Source organism: Crotalus tigris, unplaced genomic scaffold (assembly GCF_016545835.1).
Source record: "Crotalus tigris isolate CLP2741 ecotype Arizona unplaced genomic scaffold, ASM1654583v1 scf7180000018445.1570621, whole genome shotgun sequence".
In the NCBI taxonomy this organism is placed as follows: domain Eukaryota; kingdom Metazoa; phylum Chordata; class Lepidosauria; order Squamata; family Viperidae; genus Crotalus; species Crotalus tigris.
Genome location: NW_024097006.1, coordinates 500,994 through 526,784, shown reverse-complemented (window position 1 = coordinate 526,784; position 25,791 = coordinate 500,994). Strand labels below are relative to the sequence as shown.

The window sequence follows — 25,791 nt, the reverse complement described above, 5'->3', positions numbered from 1 at the left end:
AGTCTAAAAAAGCTTCTTGGATGGGCTTCGCTGTTGATGACTTGTCTCAAGATTTCATGAAAGTAACAGAAAGCAGGAGGGTGAACTCACTAGCAAAATTAATGTTGAAAGATAGGACATCCATTCCCTTCTTTTCTCTCTCTTTGACATATGCACACTGCCTTCAATTGCCCTGTAACTAAATAGGTTAAAGAATACCATACTCAAGTCACAAGGGCGTCACCAAACGTTACCTTCTATTTTGAAAAGGATGCTCAAAACTTTCTCTTTTGTCAAATTGCAGGAGAACTGAAAGGGTGGGAGGAAGCAGAATAATTCTGCAATAATACTGACTACTTTTTCTTTGCAGTGATGGGGTTCTCCCACCCCACTCAATTTTGGATTTTGATCACTCATCCTCTGTCTGCTTTAGAAAAGGGGAAAAGTAAAGGGACTAGGAAAGACAGCCACAGAGCTATCATTCATCTCTCACTTCCTGGAGGTGCATGCTTTTTATGGATCCTTTTTAGAGAAAGCACGGCAGGTTCATTTTGTATGCTTATAATGTAAGAATGGACTTTTAGTTCTGCCTCCTATAGATTGCTATCCAAGTCCAGAAGAATTTGATTTTATCTGCTTTTAAGCTATAAAATGTAAAGCGTGCTGTGGATTTTTAAAATATTATTATTATTAGCATTATGGCAAAATGCCTATCCTTTGCAATGGCTTTAAGCATGCTAAATGTTATTAATGTGTGATTTTACTCAATTTATATTTTAGAAACTTCCCTAGAGGCTCTACAAGCCATGTGGCCAAGATATAAATCTAAAAAAAAAAATCAACACAAAGTTATTAAAGGCAAAGGAGCAAGCTCCAGGTCATAGCTAAACTTTCAATACACCGCGCACATATTTCAGATGCAGGAGAAATGATTCTAATTGCTGTATGTATTTAGAAGAAAACATGAGGTTCCTTATGAAAGAAATAGGCCACTTGTGGGTGACAACCTAAGTCCTTGCAGATCTTACGATTGCTGATAGGTGTCTTTCTTCTGCAGATGCTGCAGATCATAATCCCGTTAGCTTCACCTTTATAGCCTACACAAGAAAACATGAAGAAACAATAACCTTCCTCATCAATCTCATTTCTGTCTCTTCTCCAAGTCAAGCATTTAATCTGGAGCTATTTATTTTCCATGTTAATTGAGCCTTCAATGATCCACGATCTGTTGGGATTCTTCTTTTAATGTTGCCACCACTAAAACAGTGCACTGGCACCAGACTCGTGTTTTATCGAGTAAGAATTCTTTAGAATGGAAAGCAACCATTTCTCCTCTTTAAACACAGAGATCTTTGGGATTTCCAACAAAATACTCTGAAGTAAGAACAACCCATTTCATAAATACTGCTGTAAAGCGGTCCTACAGTCTGAGGATTGGGCAGGATTTAAATCTTTGTAATAATAGGTATGCATGGGAATCTTTTCTTCCATCTCCCAACTTGAAGTTTTCTAAGTTGGGTATCAAGATGCCAATAAAAAGCAAGCAAATTAAGAGAGATGAATTTTTTAACAATGAAGAAGGCTTAAAAGTTTCACAATTGTTTAGGTTGTTGCTTTTGATGTTATGCTGCTGTTGATTTTACAATTAAGGTACAAGAGAGTCAGTGAGGAAGCACAGACGTTATCACACTATAGAGGGAATATGCAATAAAATAAGAACATAAGAAAAGCCCTGCTGAATTAGACCAAGGCCCATCTTACTCTGGCATTGTTTTGCACAATGGTTAAGCAAATGTTTCTCTGATGCTTAAAAGCAAGAGACAGAGATATGCTACTCTCCCACTGTTATCCCCCCTATATGATGCCTCCAACCCAAGAGAACAGAATCTCCAATAGTAATAGTCCATACTTGTCCTCCAGGAATTTATCAGATTCCTCATAAAACCATCCAGGGTGATGACTAGCACCCTGTCTTCTCTTACTGAATTCCACCAATGAATTATGCAATGCTGGAAAAAGTATTTCCTTTTGAACGTTCCAAATTGTTGTAGTATATGGAATAGTTACTACTCAAGGTTCTAATTGCACCATTTTATTCCTAGTCCACAGCAAATTCTTTATTCCTCCCATATCGTGCAATTGTTTCCTGTGGCCATCAATGTACTTTTTCCTAATCAGTTACTTCTTGCTTGACAATATAAAAAAAAGTCCAGACAATAAATTAGTGAAGAGAATTGAGGCCCCTTTGTTTACTAGAAAGGTCACAGTTTACAAGCTAGTTTAACAAGTTTTTTTTTTCTCCTCTAGAAATAATGGAGAAAGAGGTTGGGGGTGGGGGAGAGAAACAGCAGGAAAACCATTAAAACTGTCCCCTGAAACTGGCTGGCTTGATTTTTCATACATTCCTCATCCTAATTTCAGTTGTAAAGTAATTACATAGTAACACACTCTTTCTATCTAGGTGCTGATGAAAATCACTGGTCAGAGCAATCAATGCTATTTCTGCCTATATCCAGACCTGAATGCTGACTGAAAAAGATTCCAAATAGCCTGTATTATCGGGTAATTTCTGCAACAGATTTGCTACATCTTCCTTTTGCCAAGAAAGAGAAATTATAAACCAGTCGAAAGCTGCGAAGTTCCAGGGAAGTCCTCTTCAGGAGAGATCTCACTACAGCCTCTTTCAAAAAGGCAGCATGATATTTTTCTTCCAGAAAGGTGTTGTGCAGCTTCCAAGGCTAACTGCTCACATCTCACCTAGACGTGTGAAAAAGCTAGGAGGGGCATGGCTCAATCCTGCAGAGAACAGAACTGAGACTACAGAGGATCCTTTCCACTTCTCCAGGCTCTCTACAAGATTGAAAGTTCTCAGATTACAATACAAGATGTTGCCTTGCTCATCTAAGTGGACTCTGCCCAACTGGTGTCCAGACCATAACATATATGAGTGACTTTATCTGTCAAGAACCTGCAATCTCACTCAATGTGCTTATATACAGTTTGACTTGCACATCTTTCCCTAAGAATCCTGTATGCTACAGTCAGGACCACTATATGGAAGCCTGTAGTTGCCAAATATAGAGAAGACCTGATGCATTTTGCCACTCTTATCTCACCACTGTTAAGCTCAGATCTGACCTTCTACCCATGCTTGGTTGAGCCCAATTCTTCTTTTTTAAACCACCCCCACATTAAATGTCTTCCTTTGGTTCCTCATTGACCAAGGTAGTGCATAGGATCAGTGACTGGCCAAAGGACTTCAATCTCATCCATTGCTCTGACTTCCTGTGTATTCCACTGTTGAAACAAAAGTCTTCATCAGGGTCCAGTCCAAGCCGGGAATAAACAAAATGGAGACTGCTTTAGAAAGAAAGTTCTTGTTTATTGAAGAGCAGAACCACAACAGCATGTGGCTCTGGGGCTGCTGACTACATGGTGCTGGAAGTGGTTTTTATACCTTCTTGGGCTTTTGTGTTTGGAGTTGCTCCTGTTCCTGTGGCATGAACTTTGACCTGAGATTCAGTGTGCCCTTTTTGTATTCTGATGGTGGTGAGTTAATTCTATTATGTCCCAAAGATCATGTCCTGTTTCCTTGGGGCTGTGGCTGATCGCTATGTCCTGTGTTGGATTTTGGGGGGAGGGGCTGCTGGTTCTAGGGGTCTTTGTCTTTCTAATCCCATCAGCTCCAAGCTTCCTGGCTCTAGTCTTTCTGAAAGAATATCAAATCTGCATTTCTACAAAGCTTGTTTCTGCTTGGGGCAGAGAGACTTGGGGGTGATGGTTCCTGCCTAAGATTTTCTCCATTATTCCTTTGGGGAAATATAATATTCTGCCTTTTTAATATTCCCCAAAATATTTCCTTCTCTGGTGGGGTGCTGTCTTCCCACACCACAGACCAACTAAATATACTGTAGGATAGAACTGTTCAAATGCCTTCTGGAAAACCTCTGGACCATAGGATGGCTAGAGCAGATTAATCTAAAGCAGTGGTTCTCAACCTGTGGGTTGGGACCCCATTTGGGGTGGAATGACCATTTCACGGGGGTCGCCAAACAACGCAGTCCGCCATTTTTCCCCCTTTTCCTTAGCTGTGCTACTCCCTTTTATTCTATTGACTTTTGAAAGCCAATAGAATAGACTCTCTTGAATAGAGTCTAATTCTATTGGCTTTCAAAAGCCAATAGGAATTGTCCAGGCTGTCTCTGCCCTGCTGAGCCCGTCAAAAGTCCCATTCTGCAAACGGTGCTGCACCAGTTGAGTAGTCCTCGACTTACGACCGGTTGAGTAGTCCTTGACTTACGATCGGTTGGGGGTCATGGCATTAAAAAGGTTGAGAACCACTGATCTAAAGAGTCCACAATCCTTGCAGACATCTTAGTCTACTATGATCCTCAGTTAAATAAGGTAGTTTTGTGTTTGATTTTATATTTGTAGACAGTCTCTTTCCCTTCAATGATTATATTTAAGTACGCAAACACTTCAAATAAACAATCTTTATTTTAATAATGCAAACTCAGTCAACCAGAATCCATGTGCAAAATCTAGCAATTCTAGGGCTGCTTTCTTTTTTCTTTCTCTTTATTATTACAAAGCTTTCACGGTATCTTAGCCAGTCATAAAAACATTATTCTCTCACTTCCTTCATGAAAGGTATGCTGTATGATAACATTCTAGAACTGGGCATTCTATCTCTGCAAACAGAATACATGTAAGTAGCTTAAGGGAGGAGACTGAGAACAGGTAAGAGTGGGAAAAATCACAATTGCTCTGTAAATCTTTTTAAAGCATACATAAAATAATATTTAGCATAGGAACTAGCAGTGAATGGAAAGCTGTCTTCCTTAAGTAGAAAGCTACAATGCACACAGTAGACCTGCCATTAAATTCACACACATAACACCTATATCCAAACAGAGACACACAATTCAGATTCAGCATTGTAAATCTTGCTAGCAAAATGCTGCTGGCTATAACCATTTTGAAATCCATCAGGCATTTGTAGGGTCATGCATGCAGAGATATTTATAATCTCACGAAATTTGACTGAATGTCACCAACTTGTCTGCTACTTCGGGATGCAGGGCACAATGCAACAAAATCTATAATATAAGGCAGCCATGAAACATGATGCTTGAGGGGAAAGCTTTAACTTAAAGTGAGATACTGAAAATGTCAAAGGGTTTAAAATCAATCTGAATCCTACTAAATTCAGACTGGGAAGACAAAAACATCCTCAGAAACCTGATTAGAAATATTCCTGAAAATGTATTTACTCTCTTGCATGGTAAGACAAAATCTTGTGATACAAAAGGACTGGTCTAGTATGGAACTGACAGCATAGGAAAGAAGAGGGCTATGGCTACATCATTTTGCTGTAACGAAGACCACTTTTGCATTTGGATTTATTCTACTCATTTAAAATTATCTGCCTGGCCGGGTGGCATCATAAATGCATACTATGTTCATAAGAATAATGGCTAACAGCTGCAAGGGGACTCAGAGGACAAAGTAAAAGATACAAACGTAAGTCTGTTTGTCAGTGATGAATATGTCTTTCTTAAATATTGACAATGGGGAACAAAGATGGGTTCTTTTGCTAAGGCAGGGGGGGGGGGAGTTTGCTCCCAGGTTCCCTTTCTTGGGGAGTGGGCAGTTAACACTGGCTCAGATGAGCCTGTTCATCACTTGATTGCTATGTATTATTTATACAGCATATTATTCTACTTTACAGAATGCAAGGAGATAGGAACCTGTCCTGGGTGATGGTGATGTTAAGATTGCTCAGGGAAGATTTAGAGGAAAAAGTAGCAAAGGTATATTTGCTTATTTTATTTAAAAAAAAAAGCATTGAGATTTAGGATATGTGCAATTTCTACCCATTCATTCATAGATATATACTTTTCCCCAAAAAAAGTTTTATTAATTTTTCTATCGTTACATTTGATTAGTGCTTAATAAACATCGTGTTGTCTGAGTTAATTTGTTTGCTTAATAATACAAGTTACATTCTTAGTCTCTACCCCTTTTTTCCAACCATTGATAAAATAAATTCCACATTTGAAAATATTCTGTATCTTCTTTCTCTATACAGCTTGGCTAGCATTTTTTTCATTCATAGATATATACTTGCTCCTGTGTTGATCCAACAAGGCTCAGGCTATACAGTTAACCCCTAGGCAATCAGTTTCACACTACTTGTTTTGTATGGTGCTTACAGGCTTCTCAAATGTGATGCTGCTCTAGAGCAGGGGTGTCAAACTGCCGGCCTGTGGGCCGGATGCATCATAGCCAAACTGCGCCCACCCCATTACCGGCAATGGCAAAAAAGTCACGATTCGTCACGACACATCACCAGACGTTGTGGGTTTGACACCCTTGCTCTGGAACCATACGGTGAAGGGCCAGGCAGGGCCTGGTTGCCCAAAGGAGATAGCCAGTCATTGATAATAAGTACCGGTGATCATAGGCAGGAAATGAAGTCTGAAAAAAGATGAAAAAGATATATTGCTCCTCATTAGACAGATTCAAAAGCAACATAGACAAAAGAGCAGGAAGGCCAAGGCGAGAAGACTCAGGTATCAGAAAAAAAAAATCTGCCTTGCCCATTCTTGTGCTTATTGGTACCACATGGCAGGATGCTGAAGGATGTGATAGTGTCTCATTCTTTAAGGGCCTGCATATATGAGGAATCTCTGGCCATCAGATTTTACAGGTAACCCTCGACTTATGACTACAATTGGGGGCCAGAATTTCTATTGTTAAGTGATGCAGTAACAAACTGCAATGTCCCATGATTGCTTAGCAGCAGCAATCCTGGCAGTCCCAGTTGCTGTCATAACTCCAAGCGGACAGGTTGTTAAATAGGGAATGAGCCCCAGATAAGGAGCACAGGGGTGCTGCAGAGGGTGGGTGGGAAAGGCCTGGGAGGCACAGAGCAGGCTATGTGCAAGTTGAGGGGAGCATGCTGCATTGTGGTGCGAACTCAGGGAGTGTGGGGTGCATGTGCCCTATGGCTCTGGATTCAGTGGTGGGATTCAGCCAGCTTGCACTACTTTGGCAGAACCAGTAGGTCATTCTTTGTTGCCCAGGCCCAGAATGGACTTCCGGAAGTGGCATCCACACAGAGAACCGGTTGTTCACATATTTGAATCCCACCACTGTCTGGGTTGCAACAAGCCCCTGAGCTGCAGCACAACACCGCACAAGTCCAACGCTGACCCAGCACCGTGAAGCAAAGGGGCTTCTTGCTACCCCAGAGCCGTGGCATGCCAAGAAGCCTCCTTATACTATGCTGCTGACAGGCTAGGGCTGGGCTTCATCTGCAAGAACCCCTAAGCTGCAGTGCCACATGCAGCCCAAGCCCAGCCCAGCCCCAGCTCAGTTGCCCTCACCATCCTGCCATTCAAGGCCCTGCTGCCCTGCACTCTTCCACCCCAGCTGACCTTCGCCATTTTCTTGTTCTTATGCTGATATGGTGTGCCTGGCCTGGCCCTTTGTGAGGCAAGTGCTGACCACATAAGACTACCTTCCCCACAACTTGCAAAGAAACTGCCATGTGTGACCTGAGGAAGAAAGTCTTGGATGCCCAGTAGCTGCCTCAGGAAGGGCCAGGCCAGGTGCAGTCAGCTAGTGTGGCAAGAGCCTCGCAGGATGTGAAAAGGGCATAAAAGAAGGGGGGGAAGATGGGGGGAGTTGAAGGACTCCTGCAGTTGTTAAGTATAAGTCCCTTTGTTTAGTGATACTGTAACTTCAAACAGTCGCTGAACAAATGGCCGTTAAGTTGAGCACTACTTGTATCTCTCATCTTCATGACCATTGGCCATAAACACTGATGCTGGTAGGCACCAGTGTCCAACAACATTGGGACAATCATGGTTTTGTACCACCTGGCTGAGGAAAACTTGAAAGATAAAAAGTGGAGAAGATCTTAGATGATGAGCAGTAGTTAGAAAAGGAAAGAGAGATGGAGGATTATCTTTTGTGGGATAGTTCCTTCTACTCCACACACTCACACACCTACCTCTCCAAGAGGTACACTTTTAGTATGGTGGAGGTGTTTCACATGTAGCACATTTTAACAAGATAATTGCTGCTGTCTCCAGCAAACTATTGTTCAGCAAAAGGGGGGGGGGGAATCACCAATACTATGCAATTTAAACTGAACAAAGACTTGATCCCCCCCTTCTCACAATCTTTTTTCTAGCTTGTATAACATTTATCTACTTAAAAAGTCCTGGGCTTCAGGAAGCCGAAAGCTTAACATTCCCTCCAGCAGAAAAGAAAAAGATTGGTTTACCCTTCTCAGGCTGTGGATTGAATTTCAACTCTTAACTACCCTTCCCCTCATCTTCTTCCAACACAGTAGTCTCGTTTATGGGAACAACTAGAATTGTAACTCTGGAGGATCCCAAGCTGTGGAATGTTGGAATAGAACAACAAACAAATGGAAACCTGAGCAACTTGTTTCTCTTGTAGCGGCATATCCTGGCTTGCTGGCTCTGTGGGCAGACATATCTGAAAAGCTGTTCGGTTGAGGGACAGGATACATTAATTTAATCCAAGAGCTCTGTAACCTGAAGATATCAATAAGGATTTCTCAGGAAAAGCGCTGAAATAAATGTCCACAAGTCTCCATGATAGGGTGCCAGAGAGGGGAATCCATGTCCATCTTGGACTGAACTTCCCAGAACATCCTCCCAGTTGCTTCACCTCACTTCTTAAGAGTAGGGTTACGCCTATTTTTTATAACCCACACAAGGGTTTTTGGGGTGGACATTAGTGACAGCACTCCAACTGATGATAAAGCCCAGATCCCAAAATGAAAGCTTTACCTGCCTTCAGTATATGTGGGAAAATCAGAAGGGAGGGAAGATTCTGTGCCCCAGGTATGAGTTTAACTCACCTTAAATGAGTGTATCCAGAGATCCCAGGATGGATTCTTCCCTCTTGCACCTCAGACTGTATTTACCTTCCAAAAAGCCACAACGAGGCAATAGCTTTATTAGACCAATTACCGTGCAAACAGGGCTATTCTGTTAACTAAGTGCAAGGGAAAAGCTGAATCCACTGAATCCCTTTTGAATGCTTTCATATTATGACACATGTCAGCTTCTTGGAAATATTATCTTTTGAAGGTTGCGGTCAGAGACCCAATGTCTTTCATATACATGCAGAGTATGTTCACTGTTAACCTATACCAGTGAATGTGAAGAGAAGCTTGTGCCAATACTGATTCAGGCATCCACTGCTTTGTGTGCGTGTGTATTTACTGCAGCACCTCTCTGCTTGATGTCACCCTACTTGGGTAATCCAGTCATGGCCCTCATTGATATGAGCTTCCTGCTGGCTTCCTTGGTTCACTTTGGAGATGCAGCTGGCAGAAGCTGTCTAGATTCATCCAGAAGTCAGTTACAAGATTTGACTCCACACTAGTCTGCTGTATCTATTCTTGGCTGGCTAACCATGCCCTTCTGCGCTGTCCATCTGAGGCCAAGATCACCAGTGAATGAAAAGTGGGGAAAAATTTGCTTATTGTACATGCCAGCAAGCAATCAGAGGACAAATGCTATCAACTATGGATCAAGCCTCATAGCCAGTCTTATCTCTGCAAGAAGGCAAGCAAGCAGATTATTCTCAAGTGCATGCCCACTTAGGCAAAAAATTGATTGCCCTGCACTTCTGAAAATAAACCAAGCAGTCTCCAGTGGAATGGTAGGAAAACATCCACCCAAATGCCCATTTATCTAGTATCAGATAACTATTTTGTTTGAATCCTGGCACCACTTATACAGAGAACCAGTTTGGTGTAGTGGTTAAGGCACCAAGCTGGAAACCAGGAGATTGTGAGCCAAGTCAGCTACACAGCTTGTTGGGTGACCTTGAGCCAACACTCAACCAGAGGCAAGGGCCTGATAATAATGCCAGCAAATGCCTGCATAAGCCTAGTGTGAATTTAAATTGTCTTTATTATAAGTTACAAGAGGACCTTAAGACAGATGAAAAGCCAATCCATACTCAACCAGCATCCTAACCATTAATTGTCTCTGCAAACGGGGCTCATCCTGTTCTAAAGCCTTTCAAGATAACACTAGTAGTGAATTGTATTGTGTAAATCTGTGGTGTAAACTGTCTTCTTTTCAACTTTCCTGAATATCCAACCATGTTATTTGACTGGATGCTCCCTAAATCTAGCATTACAACATATCAAACATCTCTGAATCGCCCTTGTGCATTCCTCTAGTGGTAGGCTCTTTTTTATTCAGTGTGGACGGCCTTTTGTCAAGATTCTGTCAATATCATAGTACTAGATTTCTGCACTAGGCAAGCATGGGACTAGAGGATCACGACGAATCCTTCCAATCCTTAAAATGTATGATGTCTGCCCTTATTCTTTCTTTTTCTAAGGTAAAAAAAAGACCCACCTTGGTATGACAAACTTCCTTATGGAGTTTTCCTTTATGCATTGTTCCAGCGTCACAAACTCTGCATATTAGCTTGCAGCAATTAGAGTCATCTTTGGTAGTCCATGCCCAGATGCATCACAGATTTGTACAAAAGAATTAGATTATTGACAGGTTTACTTCCAGACCTTTCACTAACGATACTTAATACCGCATTAATCTTCCCACAATTACTCCGATTTCTTTGTTGGTCAGCAACCGGCAACTCATGACTTATCAGCCTATCTATTAGAATGGTTTGCCTCAATGTGCAGTACTTGACACTTTGGATTGCATTTGGTATTTTACTCTCCATTTATTCAGGTTAGAAAAATCCTGTGGGACCTATTTGCTATCTCCTTTTGCATTCACTTCCATCAATCATTTGATACCATCTTTATCATGCATGCCTAAATCCAAATCATTTATGAACAAGCAGTTCCAAAACAAATTCTTGGGCATCTCTCATCTTCTTTCTGGGAACTGTCCATTGCTTCACAATAGAGCAATGTGACATCATGGCTAGAATGTTGAACTTGGGCTGGAGAGACCAAAGTTCAAGTACGTTCCAATCAATGAAGATGTCTGTTGGTTGGCTTAAAATTAATCACTGATTCTGAGTTGAGCCTACCTCCCAGAGCTGTTGTGTCAATAGAATGAGAGGAGAAAGAGAACTATATACATTGTCTTAAGTCCTCAAGAAAAGATAAAATATAAATGCAACAAACAAAGAAAACGAAGAGGAGTAGCTAAACAAGTGAAGAAGCCTGCCAAAGGGAGTTAAGTGATAATTGCTTGTATTAATGAATTTATTGACAAGACTGCTAATTTCCTAGCAACTAAAAGCAGAGATTTAATACCCAAGTACGCCAAGACATGCTGATTTCACAAAGAACTAAAATGGAACATCTCTCTTTCTTTCTGCTTTTTTGAAATTTGGGACAATTTGCAATGTGCTGTATCTGTTAACAGTTACTAGAAGACCATAATCCAGCACAAAGGCAACAGAATATTTGTGGATAGGTAATATTTTGACTATCTCCTCTTCTTTGTATGCTCCAGTGTGGATTTCTAAATATACCAATTTATCATTTGTAGAGGGGAAAAAAACTTTCAACCAGACAATCTTTTAATTGAAAGATAATTTGCTCCTCGCAATCCTTTTTAGGCCACTGATAAATGCCCTGGACTGAAGCATCTTTGATGGCAATGGGAATTCATTTCTATTCCCAGAAATGCAAACTCAAGAATTTATGACCGTGTGTTTACATGGGTTCTAATTGTGCAGGAGGGAGTCAATCAGGATGCAGGGCATCTAATTGATTGGGAAGCAGTTCTGTATTTGTTTGTTTTCTATTTGCTTGCCTGCTTGAACAGGCACTGCTACCACACTGCATTTCAAAGCTAACTATAGCTGTGAGCTGCATCTGCATCTTAGGTTGGAGTCATTAGAAGTATAATGAAAGCTAAAGGAATCTTTCTTTCCTTTGAGGCTGGATCAATCTGAGAGAGGAAGGACCTAATCATTGGAGGGGTGCAAGACGTTTGGGGTACTTCGGACATTAGTTCATGTCTCTGCTCTTTGAACATGCTCCTCAACCAAATGCCCTTTCCCAAGATACGTGTGGTTCCCTCTTTTATATATAATTCTATAGCTCAGCAGAAGATGAGAAGCATGGAGACAACCATTTGTCTGAAATGGTATAGAACAGGGCTCTTCAAACTTGGCCCTTTTATGACGTGGATTTCAACTCCCAGAATTGGGCCATAAAAGGGCCAAGTTTGAAGACCCCTGGTAAAGGGATTCCTGCCTGAGCAGGGATTGGACCAGAAGACCTCAGAGGTACCTTCCAACTCTATTATTGTTATTGTTATTGAATCTTTCTTATTCATATGCCTGAGCTTGGTCACCCTTCATCTGTGGCTAGCTGTCACCCAACAATGGTGACAGCACAATACTCCAACACACTTGATTCCACTTAAATCAGCCCCCTCCCCACCTTAAGAACCACCCACTCTAGAATAGATAATAAGAGGTCCTTTTCTTTAAAATGTTTTGATTTTTATATTTCTTTTCTCTGCTGGAATTTCTCTTTGGAAAATAGAAAATGGGATGCAATAATTAATTATCAGTGAATATTATATACTATTCAAGTTAAGGGATTCTGGAATTTGGATTCTTCCTGGCCATACAACTGATAAGGAAGGCTGAGGAGTGTCTCTTCCAACAATTTAGGCCAACATTTGCATGATGAGTTCATTGCTGTCATCATATGTTGTTTCCAGAACAATCTTTCCCAACCTGATATCCCAACCCAGATGTATTAGACTACAACTTCCATCATTGGCTATGCAGATTGAAAATGATGGGAGTTGTAATCTAGCATATTTGGATGCAGTTAGGATACAGAAGGCTGCACTACCCTTTATATTTTCTAAAGCTGAGTATCTGGTGAAAATAGTGTGGTGGAAAGAAAATCCACCTGCTTCCTGGTGGTCATGGCCTAATTTTCAGAAAGCTTCTATTACTTTGCATGTATATATCAACCTTGTTCTAGCGCCCTCTGCTTGCTGGCCTAAACTGGTCCATGAGGTGACAAATGATAGAACATCCTTCTCAAAATTGTGTTCACTTCCCCATGGAGATAGGGAGGCACAGACAAAACTGACATTTCCCCTGTGCTATGTTTTTTCCTGTCTCAGGAAGATCATAGCAACAATTTACCAATTTACCCCAACCTCCCCCTTGCAGGAATATCCAGTAATCCCCTTGACTGAGCCCTATCTCTGTTCCACATTATTTGGCCTAACATATAATATAACTGGGGCTTAGGATCCCTGGAAGGTGAGTCCACTAGGCCTAGTAACACTAGCAGAAATAATTAACTTTCTCATCTTCATACCTTCCTTGACTTACAACAGTTCATTTAGTGACCTGTTCAAAGTCACAACGGCACGGAAAAAGGTGACCTATGACCGTTTTTTACACATGCGACCTTTGTAACTTCTCCATGATCATGTGAACAAAATTCAAGACGCTTGGCAACTGATTCATACTTATGACTGTGGCTATGTCCCAATGTCATGTGATCATCTTCTGCGACCTTCTGACATGCAAAGTCAACGGGGAAGCCAGATTCACTTAACAACCGGGTTGTGCCCCATTTTATGACATTTCTTGCCACAGTTGTGGGAGTAACTGGGTTACTAACTTATGAACTCCCACAACTGTGGCAAGAAATGTCATAAAACGGGGCACAACTCACTTGACAAATGTCTCACTTAACAACAGAAATGCTGGGCTAAATTGTGGTCGTTAAGTGGCGGGCTACCTGCATCAAAAACATGGGGAGGAGAAATTCTCTTGAGGTTTAGCAGTCCGACTTTCCATTTCCACACAATACATACAGCCTGCTTACCCTGGACGATGTGGTGCAAACCCAGATGGTTAAAGCTTGGCAGAAACACCGATTTGGTTCCCACCTCTTCTAGCCTCTACCCGGCGTGGATCTGAATCGCGACGTTAGCCGAAGCCCCGATGGGGCTGGCTGAGTGAGGCTTAACATTTTGAACCCCCCCCCCCACTATCACGCTTTTCCCGGTGCTAGAAAGAATCCTCCTGGGGGGTGGGGGAAGGCTAACGATCACACCTAAGGTGGCCGTTTCTTAACAGCCGTTAACGGAATCTTAAGAGGAGGTGGGGTCCTGCAAGGTTCCAGAAGACGCTGGGTGAAAGGGGGGCCACGTAGCGATCCGGGAGGTTTATCCTCTCTCCTCCCCCCTCCCGACCTCCCCAAGCCAAGACTCCCCAGGCATAGTAAAAAGCCCCTTGTGTCTCCCTAACGTAGTAGCCCGGGGAAGGGGCTTCCCCCCGCCTCCCCGGCGCTCGGTATTGGCAGGCGATCGGCTTGAGAGGGCCAATGAGAGGAGAGGCTGCTTCTTTCTCTTCCCCCCCACTCAGAGGTGGGACCCCACCGTCCTCCACTCCTTCCCGGGCCGGTGGAGGGACAGGTGGGCTCCGGGGGCCGGAGGAGGGCACCGGGCGCTCTCCCTGGCTGGCCCAACGCGAGGCGGAGCCTCCCTCGGGCTGGATCTCTCTCTCTCCCCCGCCCCTCCACCCCTACGCCCCGTGGCCGCTGCAGTAGCAGCCGCCGCCGCGCCGGGCGGCCGCCGCTTTGCCTTGCCTTGTCTTTGCCCTGTCCGGTGAAGGGAAAGAGAGAGAGGCCACGGGTGCCCTCCGTCCGTCCGTCCTCTCGCCTGAGGCGCGCTTGGAGCCTGGCGGCAGCGGCGCCTCTTCCTGCTTGGCGCGGGAATGCGGAGGATCCCCTGAGCGGGCCAGTGGGCGGGGGGGTGGGGGGAGCCGGCTAGCTGGAGCCCGCCCGTGGCCGGGCTGGGCGCCTGCACGATGCGCTTGATCCTTCTGCTGATGGTCGCTGTCTCCCGGGCAGTTCAGGTAAGCGAGTGCCCGCCGCGCTTCAAGCAGGGGGGCTCTGATTTGGGGAGAGGTGGGGGGGAGGCTCGCAGGAAGTGGGGCGGCGGACGAGTTCAGCAGTCCGTCGATGGAGGAGTTGGCGTCTTATTCCCAGCCAGGAACGGGGGTCAAACTATTCCAGACCCCGGTCTCCCCCGTGATCTTTATTGTGAAAGCGAGCCAGCGAGGGACCGCGGGGCGGAGTTTGGATTTGGACACGTAGATAGAATTTTAATTTTTCTTGTACGGTTACTTTACTACATTAATCCGGGATGTTGTTAAGTTGAGGTTTGTCGTCGACGCCCCCCCCCCGCCACGTATTCCCTGGATTCCCGCCCACTTTTATGTCTTTCAATGCAGGGTACTTTCCTCATCTTCTAAACCCTGATTCCAGCTTGACCGCAGTCCAGTCACTGCTAGGGTCGACTTCAGTCTATTAAAAAAATGATTTTCTTTTTCTTTAAAGGCCACCCTATTATAACTCGAAAATCTTAAACTTTCTCTTTGTTTTATGTATAACGTTTCACACAAAATAACTCTTCGGAGCTGCATTTCTATCAGAGGCCTCAAGGTTTACCCCCCTTCCCCCTCCTATTACCAACACTTATCATTTATGCAAGGAACCCAGTCTGGGTTTCCTACCAGCCCATTCCTGCTATTTCCAACAGAAAGTTTAAGCTAGAAAGAAGGATGGAAGGCATAACTGTATGTTTCTTGCCTGTTTTAAAAAATTGCTTTCTTCTTCTCTATTTCTTATTTTTTTAATCTTTGTTCTTTATATTTCACTACATTGGAAATAGACCAACAAAGAAACTTAGGATAATAGGAGCCACATTTAAAATTTTTGAAGAGTAGCTGTAAAAGTTATTTTTGACAGTGCCTATTTAAGATGGACATTTAAAATGAGTGTCTCTAGTTCACTGATTCTAGAATTGTTTAGAACAGAACTGTACTGTAATCCTGATTCTGGAGAGGCAGATGAGCTTCCTTGCAGGAAGGCAGCTGGTCACCCTTTCCAATGAGAAGGTGCACAGGTTTTCTCCCCAACAAGAATCCAGGTTGATTTTATCACAGTTTCTTGATACCTTAACTCACAGCCACCCAATGCTTCTGTGCAAGCAGTAGATGGACATCTACTGGTACAGCTGCAAAAGCAATGCTCCATTTGTACTACCTCCTTTGCAGGAAAAAGTAAAACATTGCTTAATGGGACCTGGGGAGGAAAACCAGGAGGGAAATTGTATGTAGAAGGGCTACATATTAAATGCATATTCTTGACCTAATCACAAAGATTTAGTCTACATCCTCCCCACCGCAAGCTGATTCAAAGGCAAACCAGCTGATGGACTTGGGTTTTCAAGCAAAACAATAGCAACAACAACCAAGTATACCTTCCGAGCCTGAGATCGTTCCCTTTTTTTTAACAACATAAACCAAGTGGCTGATCCTATGGGGAGACCCAACAGGCCTTGGTAGGACCCTTTGTGAAAGTTTGAATGAAGTTTGAATATAGACGCTCATGGGGTGTTTTTCTTTTTTGGGTTGCTCTATTGGCTGATACTCAGTATTCAGATTTCTCTTGGCAAACAAGTCACTTGAGAAAGTATTCCTCGGGGGTAGAAAGTCCCACTAAATCAAACTCAAAGCTCCAAAGGAATCCGAGTGTTGCCAGTGAACTCAAAAACTGTGCAGGCTAGCCTTCTTCTTGAACATATGCTGTGATAAGAAGCCTTCTGTTAGAATGTGTCAATTGAATGTGTGTGAGGGAGTTTATTTTAAAGTAAATGTTTAAAGTTTGATTTGGGGCTTGGAATTCCTATTAAAATGATGCCGTTCTGGGCTTTTCTGCTGTGCCATATATTTTTAGTTGCAAAGAAGCTGGCTGTGCATTATTCTACCACAATGGAGGGAACCTCCTTGCAGATGTTCAGAGGCATTTTATTACTCTTTTATCTAGAGATTCAGCTATGATGAACCCTGACTCAAATAATTCATGTCAGCAGGGTTGTGAAGGTGTTATTTCCTTACTCTGCATGCTTTGAACTTGACAGAATCCAGACTTGGGAAAGAGTCCACATGGGAATCTATTACATGTTGTGCCATCCATTAAAAGCAGGTAACTGAAAAAAATGAGTAAGAACAAATCACTAGTTAAGAGGCAGCATCAAGTTCTGATTTATCCTTTTAAATTGAGAGATCTGATAGGCTCTAAATGTACCCAATCTTTAAACAGTCTATCTCTGTTGGATGGAAGCTGGAGTCCAGGCTATCAGATTCTCCATCACTCTTTGTCTTATTTAGGAACACAGCTTTTAAAAGACAGACAGACATCATGGATGCAACGCCAGGTGGTCCAGCCATTTTATATTTCTGCAGCAAAATAGTTGTCTTATGGCATTTTAAAGATGAGCATATTTATTATTTCATAAACTTTCAGGCATTGGTATCTTCATCAGAAACATCTAGCATGTGCATATGTGCTGTTTACCAAACAAAACACTGGGGTCAGAATAAGTATATAAAGTCAATGCAACCAGAATTAAACCAAGCAAAGCATTGCCTATATGGAGACTAATAATATTTAAATCACCCTTACTGTGGCACAAATATGCCCCATTATCCATATTTAGATGGCACGTCCTCAGGATGCTGCCTTTGATTTCACTACCAGCCCACTGTTGAGATGGCTGAGTTGTCTTTAGTGGTTCTGATTTTAAATAGTATTTTCTCTTTACTCTGTCTATTGTTTTTGTCACGGATTCAGTCTAAAGCTTGCCATTGATTACATAGTTAACAATGCAACCAGGGGTGGGATAAACACAGATTTATTTTATTGGGTACTTTAGGCTGATGCACTTTCTCTTTTGATCAGTTGGCTACTGCTCTTGGTAACCAGTTTGGCTTGCGTTGCCAGAGAGATTAAACACCTGGCTTCTTTAGAAGTACCGTATCTGTCAGCATAATGCCTGATGAGTGCTTTCTGAATATACTCAGGTTTCATGCTCCTTTGAAAGAGTGCTAGACTTTTATTGAAAAGAAAAGGTTGATTTAAACTGGGAATGAGAGTTGGGTTCTGCCAGCTTTGTGTTGCTGGTTCTGTTATACCAATAAATGCATTTCAGAGTTTCTGCTGCTTTTCTCCTCCTTATTCCTTTGGTTGTGGGGCAGCTTTCTCCATAGCCTACTTCTGCATGCTGCTAGTAACTCTCTGCCAGCCTTGCCATTCCTTTTAGCATTAGTCAAGAATGACACTGACTGCTTCTCAACTTCTTCTACTTCATGAATTCCCTCCTTTGTGCCTGTAACCTTTCAGCCAAGCTATTTTTTTTATTCAGTTTTAGCATTCTTTCAGAAGAGTACCAAATCCACATTTTAAAACAGGTATGGTGCTTTTTTCAAAAAAATGAAACTCTCCAGAAATAGTTTAACTGACAGGTCAGAGACACAGAGCATCTGGAGTCCATTCGGTAACTTGACGGATGGCTAGACATATTATTTCAAGCATCTCCTACATGTGCCCAACCCTGTTTACAGGCTCTTTCATGCCAGCAATTGATATTTAGGAGGAGGAGAAATGAAACCAGGGACCCCATCAATTACTTTCCGTAATGTTCTTCACATTAAAAATTGTAATATCAGCACTAGTCACCAACAGAAGAAGGGCTTGGTAAATTTTTGTCACTGAAAGATTGGTAGATTGTGCTTTAACACCATCTCTGGTAGTGTCCTTTCTCTCCTATAAAACCTAGATACAAGCAAAGGACCATTTAACCCTCTTCTCTTTATTGATAGCCATAGAGGTGCTATTGGACATCTCTGCACATATCTCAGGGGTTCACATCTATTTGTCTATGCTTTGGCTTAGGAATGGACGAGACTCGTAGCTATGTTCTAAGTTAATTGCAGTTCCTAGGCCATCCTCAAGAGTCACCCCATAAGCAATTACAACAATGCAATTTGGGGTGACTGATGCAAGCATCTCCAATGTCAGATTCCTCCATTCCAGGAATAGAGAAAAGGTTATCAGCCCAAGATAATAAAAGACTTTTTGTCACTTATGTAATGTGGCTACCTGCTATCAGTGCTGGATTCAGAAGAACCCCAAGTTGTGAATCTAGTCTTTAAGAGATGTGCAAATTTATCCAAGACAGGCTTATTTTTTACACACACTGGCCCATCTTCTGGAACAAGAACAGCTTCAACTTTTTTAGCTTCAGCATCCGCTGGTTCTCCCACATGAAGCTCTTTACAGCCCAGGAGTGTACAGAGGCTCTTGAAAAGTAGAGCTTATTAAAAGGAGACTGAAGGCTTAGTGATATTGGTGCAGTAATGGTAATTAGTTTCATACACACATGATCCATCTCCTTATTCATATGCAGATTAATGCAGGTGATCAGATGGAAACTTGCAGGACAGTTCCCAAGGAGTGAAGCAGGTTTTTTTTCCCCCAGCGTCACCTTCTGTTAGTGCCCAGAATGATAGAAGCAGTGAACAATGAATCAGTTCCCAACATCATGTCCCTCAAGCCCTTTTGAAACATATGATCTAATGCAGGGGTCTTCAAACTTGGCCCTTTTATGACTTGTGGACTTCAACTCCCAGAATTCCTCAGCTGAGGAATTCTGGGAGTTGAAGTTCACAAGTCATGAAAGGGCCATGTTTGAAGACCCATGATCTAATGTCAGGCACTTTACACCACATGTAAAGGTCCAATTAAACTGATTTATTACTACTTAACCTATGCATGGGAATCTTATCAGTTAAGGAGTTAAGCTTGGAGTTAGATGATAAATCAATTTCGGGGGGGGGGGGGGGGTTGGACTTAGTCCACTTATGATACCTTTTTTCAAATGCTGCCTCCAGGTTCTTTTTGAATAAAGGCACTATTGTGACTAGGAGAAGCTGAACAGAGACCCTGTCTTTTTCTGTCTCATTAAACAATAACTATGGAATCCATAACAATGTAAAGAGCACAAGAGAAAGGAAATCAATCAGAGAAAAGAATGCTGATGGGCAGAAGGAAGGAGAAAAAGGAGGAACACCTAAGAGATGGAAAGTTCTCTTTCAAAGTCCCAAAGGTGCTTTTTCAAGAGGAGACTGGACTTTCTTTGTTTCTCCTTGAAGACATTTCACTTCTCATCCAAAAAGCTTCTTCATTTCTTCAGAATGGAAAAAGCTCCTTGGATGAGAAGGAGAACGTCTTCAAGGAAAAAGAAAGGGAATCCAGTTGCGTTTTGGTTAAGCACCTTTGTGACAACCATGACCTGGATGACTGAGATTCTCCATAAACATTCTTTTTCAAAGGCCCAGCAACAATATAGATTTAACAGGAATAAGCCCCCAAACAATTATCTTTTCTAGTGAATACTACTTCTTGTCCTATCAGCCAAGATAACTGTCATTATTAGAATTGCCTTCTTACTTTTAAAAATACAGTGAAATATTTGTCCTCTTGAGTGCTACAATGTAATCTAGATGAGTCTAGCCCAAGATGGCAAACTGATCATCAGAGCTGGACCAACAAGAAAATGATGCTAGCAAGTGTTGACAGGAGAGTATTCAGTTCCCACTAAGTGAGCTGCAGAAGTTTTCTCTTTGTGTCTAAGATGGAAAAGCTAGCTGTCGAAACTCCACACCCTACCTGGCCACTGCTGTAATTGTGTTCACACCGCATGCTTAGCCTGGATAATTATTTCAAACATGTCTTGGATTTCCATGGTACATTGACTCATAAATAAATTATACAGGCTGAGTTCATATTATGTATATAAGTTACCTGTCTCCAAATCTTAACCAAGGTTAAAACTAATCAGGCTTGACCTGTACAGATTGAGCCATTAGCTTGTAATTAACTTTATGCATGTGTGAATACAGTCATTGGATACTGTAAGATTATGATAGGATACCTGGTAGTCTTCGACTTACAAAAGTTCGTTTAGTGACCAAAGTTACAATAGCACTGAAAAATGTGACTTATGACCATTTTTCATAGTTACGGCCTTTGCAGCAACCCCATGATTATGTGATCAAAATTCAGATGCTTGGCCACTGGTTCATGTTTATGACCTTTGCTGTAACTCAGAGTCACATGATCACCTTTGGCGACCTTCTGACAGGCGAAGTCAATGGGGAACTCGGATTCACTTCACAACCAGGTTACTAACTTATCAACTGCAGTGATTCACTTAACAACTATGGCAAGAAATGTCGTAAAATGGGACAAATCTCACTTAAGAAATGTCTCACTTAACAACAGAAATTTTGGGTTCAGTTTTGATCATAGGTCAAGGACTGCCTGTAACGCTGAATGGAACTGCAGTGAATAAAGAGGTCAGACCCCATATATTGGTTCATTCCACTACCCTTCTGTAGCATCTTGTGTCCATTGAAAAGCTGTTTGGGGGGGGGGGAAGAGAGAGAATCAAAAGATATTCTAAAATAGAGTGTGGGTGGGGTTGAATAGTTGGGTAATTCTTAGAGAATTTGCAAAAATCATCATCTCACCTGTTTGAATCCTGTGGTGGCCTTTATCCCTGTTCTCTCAACAAACCAAGACTGTTTCAGTTTCAAAGGGAGCAAGTCTGCATTCAGGTCAGGATCTGTACAACAACAAAGGCTTCTGGATTTTCCTTGATTCTCACGTGGAGAGGCTGAAGGTATCACATGGGTTATCTCCCTCTGACTCTGGCAGATTGCTTCTTGAAAGGGTAGCAGGTTGTCTGTGTGGGGACGTTTGGGGAAAGTTACATTCAGAGCATCCATTTGCAGCAAGGAAGAAAGTTATGGCAATAAGCAGTAAGATTGGGAAAGACAATAATTGAAAAATCAATTGAAAAAAAAAGTCTCAATCCACCAGCAACTGAAGATGTTCAGTGAATTCTTTTAATTTATAGCTATATATGCCTATCTATTCCAGTGTTTGATGTTATACAGTAGTAGGCAATAGGATGTATGTAGGAAGCTTGCAGGTCTGAAGAGTTATAACACCCCAACCCACCCCCCCTGGCCTTCCATTGTTACTAGCTGGCAACCAGTACTTAAGGCATGCCACCCATGATTCAGGAGAAGGTAAAAAACTATCAGTATTAATAGCTATCAATAGCCTGATCCTCCATGAATCTGCCCAGACCCACTGAAAATCATCCAAATTGGCTGCTGTTTTAACAATTGCTGGCAGAAAATCCCTCAATTTAACTCTGTGCTCTGGGAAAAAAAAAATATTTCCTTCTGTCAGTCCTGAATCTGTTGCTGCCAATGGGCCTTATTCATAGGCCCTGAGTGAGGCAATGAGCTATTTTTCTAAGAAAATCATGACTCTCTCTCTCTCCCACCCTCTGTCTCCATTTCAAGATTTTCTAAAAATAAATAAATAAATGAAAATCCTGATCTGTATTTCAGGGCCGTGTACCTTTTGAAAGGAAAACAACTGAATTCTGTAACCTGTAGGGAAACAAATCACCTGTTTCCCTCGGAGCAGGAGCGTCTGTGTTGGAAAGCCAAAAGGAGGATTCATGAACCTTCTTGGCAGGCTTCTTAGAAAGCAAGGACTTTACACTGGTCCCAGAGCAGGCATCATTTCCCTCTTCCCCTGCAAAGAAGTGATGGTGGGGAAAATGTCTCTATTCCACTCTATTAGGCTCATAGCAGCAGGTTTTAAATTCCTCCAAGATCTGTTCTTTCTGCTCTCTACGGTGTGATTGACCCATTTGTTCATTTTAGGAGGCCACTGTGTATTCTCATTTATCCTTGCCATTCATCCGATGAGTAAAAATTCTCCCCCCCCCCCCCCTTCTGGGTAGAGGAAGAAATATTGAACCTCTTTGCTGGCCACTGAAATTCCATCATGCACATTTATCTTTACCCCTATCTTTATCCAAAAGGACCAGAACGTTCTTCCCATGCCAATGAAAGTAAAGAGAAAAATAGTTTGGGGGCATACAAGCACCTTCCTATGCTTCTACAGAATGGTGGCACCTGGGCAGCTTTGTTCTTCCTTGAAAGTCTGTGTGGATCACATGTGCCTAGCAAAATTTGAAGATAATGGTTTTGTTAAAGTTTCAGTAACTGCATGGAAGCAGAGCAGTGTCCTCTAGGACACAATCTTTTCCCTACCTGACTGTGCCCCAAATGGTCTCATGAAGAATAATTATGCAGCACTGGTTTATTTGGCATCATTTTCAATGGCAAAGTACTAATTTTTTCCTGAGATGAGGTAGCTATTATTTTCTGAAAAAAGTCCCTAAGCATAGAATTACTTTTTCTTATCACCTTCCAAAACATGCATTGGCAGCTGACTGTTAGATGCATCAGGACCTAATTTTTTTGATATAGCCCCCAGAGCAGCATAAACCTCCATTCAGCCTTCAACGGGGTCTCTGGCTGGCACCTTTCCAAAGTTGCCACCAAGCAGTAATTTGAAGGCGAAGACATTTATTACGGTGAGTAATAATAGTCATTGTATCTAATTCATTTAATTTGAATTTCATTAAATTAAAGTTTACATAAAATTAAGATGGAGTCTGACAGTGGGTAAAATCTGGCTCTTTAGGAAGATTTTGGGGGATCACTTGTGGGGTTCTGAGTGCCAAAATAAATCTTGCATTATTTATTACCCCTGTATAACTGTATTACATGGCTAGAGTATGTGAACTGAGGCAATAGATGAACCTCATAAATAAATACCATTCTTTATTTTGGGCCCTAGCTCTGGTCAGGGTAGCCCCTTAAAGGCTATGGGTCCCTCAGCCTTTAAGGAGCCACCCCCCCCCCAAATTATACTTCATTGGTATGAAACTACTGTTGGGGTGGGTGGGTGTAGAATTCTGCTTCTGTGATTCTCCCTTGCATTCTCTCTGAGGAATTCAACTTTGCTGGGGAGGACAAAATACAGCCTCTTCACTGGCCTGTGTGTGTGTGTGTGTGTGTGTGTGTGTAAAAAACGGTTATCAAAATCAAAGAGAAGTTATTTCACTTTCTGCAACCTAGCACCAGAGATGCTAGACTACAGCTCTCATAATATCTTGCTGTCTTGGAAATTAAGGAATTGAGATTTAGTCCCTTTAAAAGGCGTCCAGGTTGAGGATGATTGCTTGAGTTCATTGATGACATAAACATTTCCTGGCAGCTTTTAAGGAGTAGCATAGAATACAAATACTGTCATGCCAAGACAGTGTCAGGACTCAAGGCCAATGAAGGAGGGCAAGAAAAGCAACTGGACTTGAACATCCAGCTCAGAGTAGCTTCAAGCGTAGGTATTTATGCAACTTCTGTTTCGTTTTCTTCTTAAAAACCAAGTTATGCTTCATTGGGCAGGGGTGGATGGGTTGTGTTGTATTTTATTCTAATAGGCCATCTTTTTCAATATTGATTTGGCTAGGGGCCTCTAAAGATAGAAGTGGCCCAGTCCTTACTGAATCATTCAGGGGAAGCTTCCCTGAGATTTCTTACTTAGCTTCTGTGTTCACTTTATTTATTATTATTATGGGTGCAGTTAGCACTGCTTGCAGCTCACAAAATTGTACTGCTGGCTGGTAGCCATAATTGACAATGGTAGCAGTTCTTTAAAAAGCAGTAAAACAATGAAGGCTAGAAACTTCATTTTTAAAAGAAATCTGGCATTCATAAGGCAAACTGCTATAGACACGAATGGAAGTATACCTGGAACATTATGTTCCCTTTATTTCTTTCAAAATCTGTATTGTCCCAAACATGCTGTTTCAAAAGGCAACTGGGCTTTCTTTGTTTTTCCTTGAAGACGTTTCACTTCTCATCCAAGAAGCTTCTACAGGTATGACTGAAATCAGAACTGAAGAAACTTCTTGGATGAAAAGTGAAATGTCTTCAAGGAAAAACAAAGAAAGTCCAGTTGCCTTTTGAAAAAGCACCTTTGGGAGAACAATATCTGGATGACAAGAGATGGAGATGGAGAATCTCCATAGACAAGATTTATAATAATTTTCTTGCCTCATAGAAGATGTCACATCTTAAGGACCTAAGCAAGACACCTGATGTAGTGACCTAGTCCTCATAACTTGATGTGTTCATTCTCAGGTGCTATGTCTTTTGTTCCAAACATCTTCATTTTTGCCACTGAACAATAAAGAACACCAGAAAGAAAGACTCAGAATACAAGATTAAGATCCTAGAGCAGTGATGCAGTATGACTCTGAGCTAAATGTAACTGTTAAAAAATAAAAAATCAAAAACGAAGAGTGCTGTAAACTATACTGAAAGAATGGCTCCTCATAGAAATAGATTAGGCTGAATAGACCAGTGAACCTGTTTTGAATACCTTGTGTTTTGGAACAGCAAACTGAATTTTAAATAAATGTTTGCCTCTGACTGTTGCACATGCTTAGGTTCAAAGTTCAATGTTTCAACAATATCTCTATTCATTTCCCCCAGTGATAAACCGAGGTCAACCTGCAATCATGCCAGCTGCATTGCCAAAGCCCCTATTGCCAAGAACCTGATTCATGGGCTTCTCCATCTAGCACAAACAACAAGGAGTCAGTGGGCAAAGCAATCCAAAGGAGATTTCTTATGGCCTGCCCTTAACTAATCAACAGATTAGATGTGGAAGAGTTTTGACTAAAATTTATTTCCATTGGGAGCAATGATAGGAGAGACTTAATGTAGACCAGCTTGGTAATTAGGTTGCAAATGTTTTGCCTCTGTTCAGGAGGACATCTACAGTGCAGTTTGAATTGTGTTGGGTTTGTTTGGAATGTTTGTGTGGAATGTTCAAACTATTTCAGTTCAAACTATTTCGCTCTCAGTGGTTGGTAGGCGGGGTCAATGCCAATGTGTCTGTTCACTGATTGATTGGTGGAGAACCAGTCCTCGAGGAATTATCTTTCTCTCCTTGACTTTGCTTGGGTTAAAATTGTGGTCGAACTTGTA

General features: G+C 41.9%; 1 protein-coding gene across 1 annotated transcript in view; it reads left to right on the top strand.

Moving 5' to 3' along the window:
• Positions 1–14,784: 14,784 nt before the first annotated feature.
• OLFM2 (olfactomedin 2) overlaps positions 14,785–25,791 on the top strand; it is a 218,059-nt gene continuing 207,052 nt past the window's right edge. Inside the window, exon 1 of the mRNA XM_039352553.1 lies at positions 14,785–14,871. Within this exon, the coding sequence (XP_039208487.1) occupies positions 14,824–14,871 (48 nt within the window). The 5' untranslated portion in view covers positions 14,785–14,823. The remainder of the gene's footprint in view (positions 14,872–25,791) is intronic.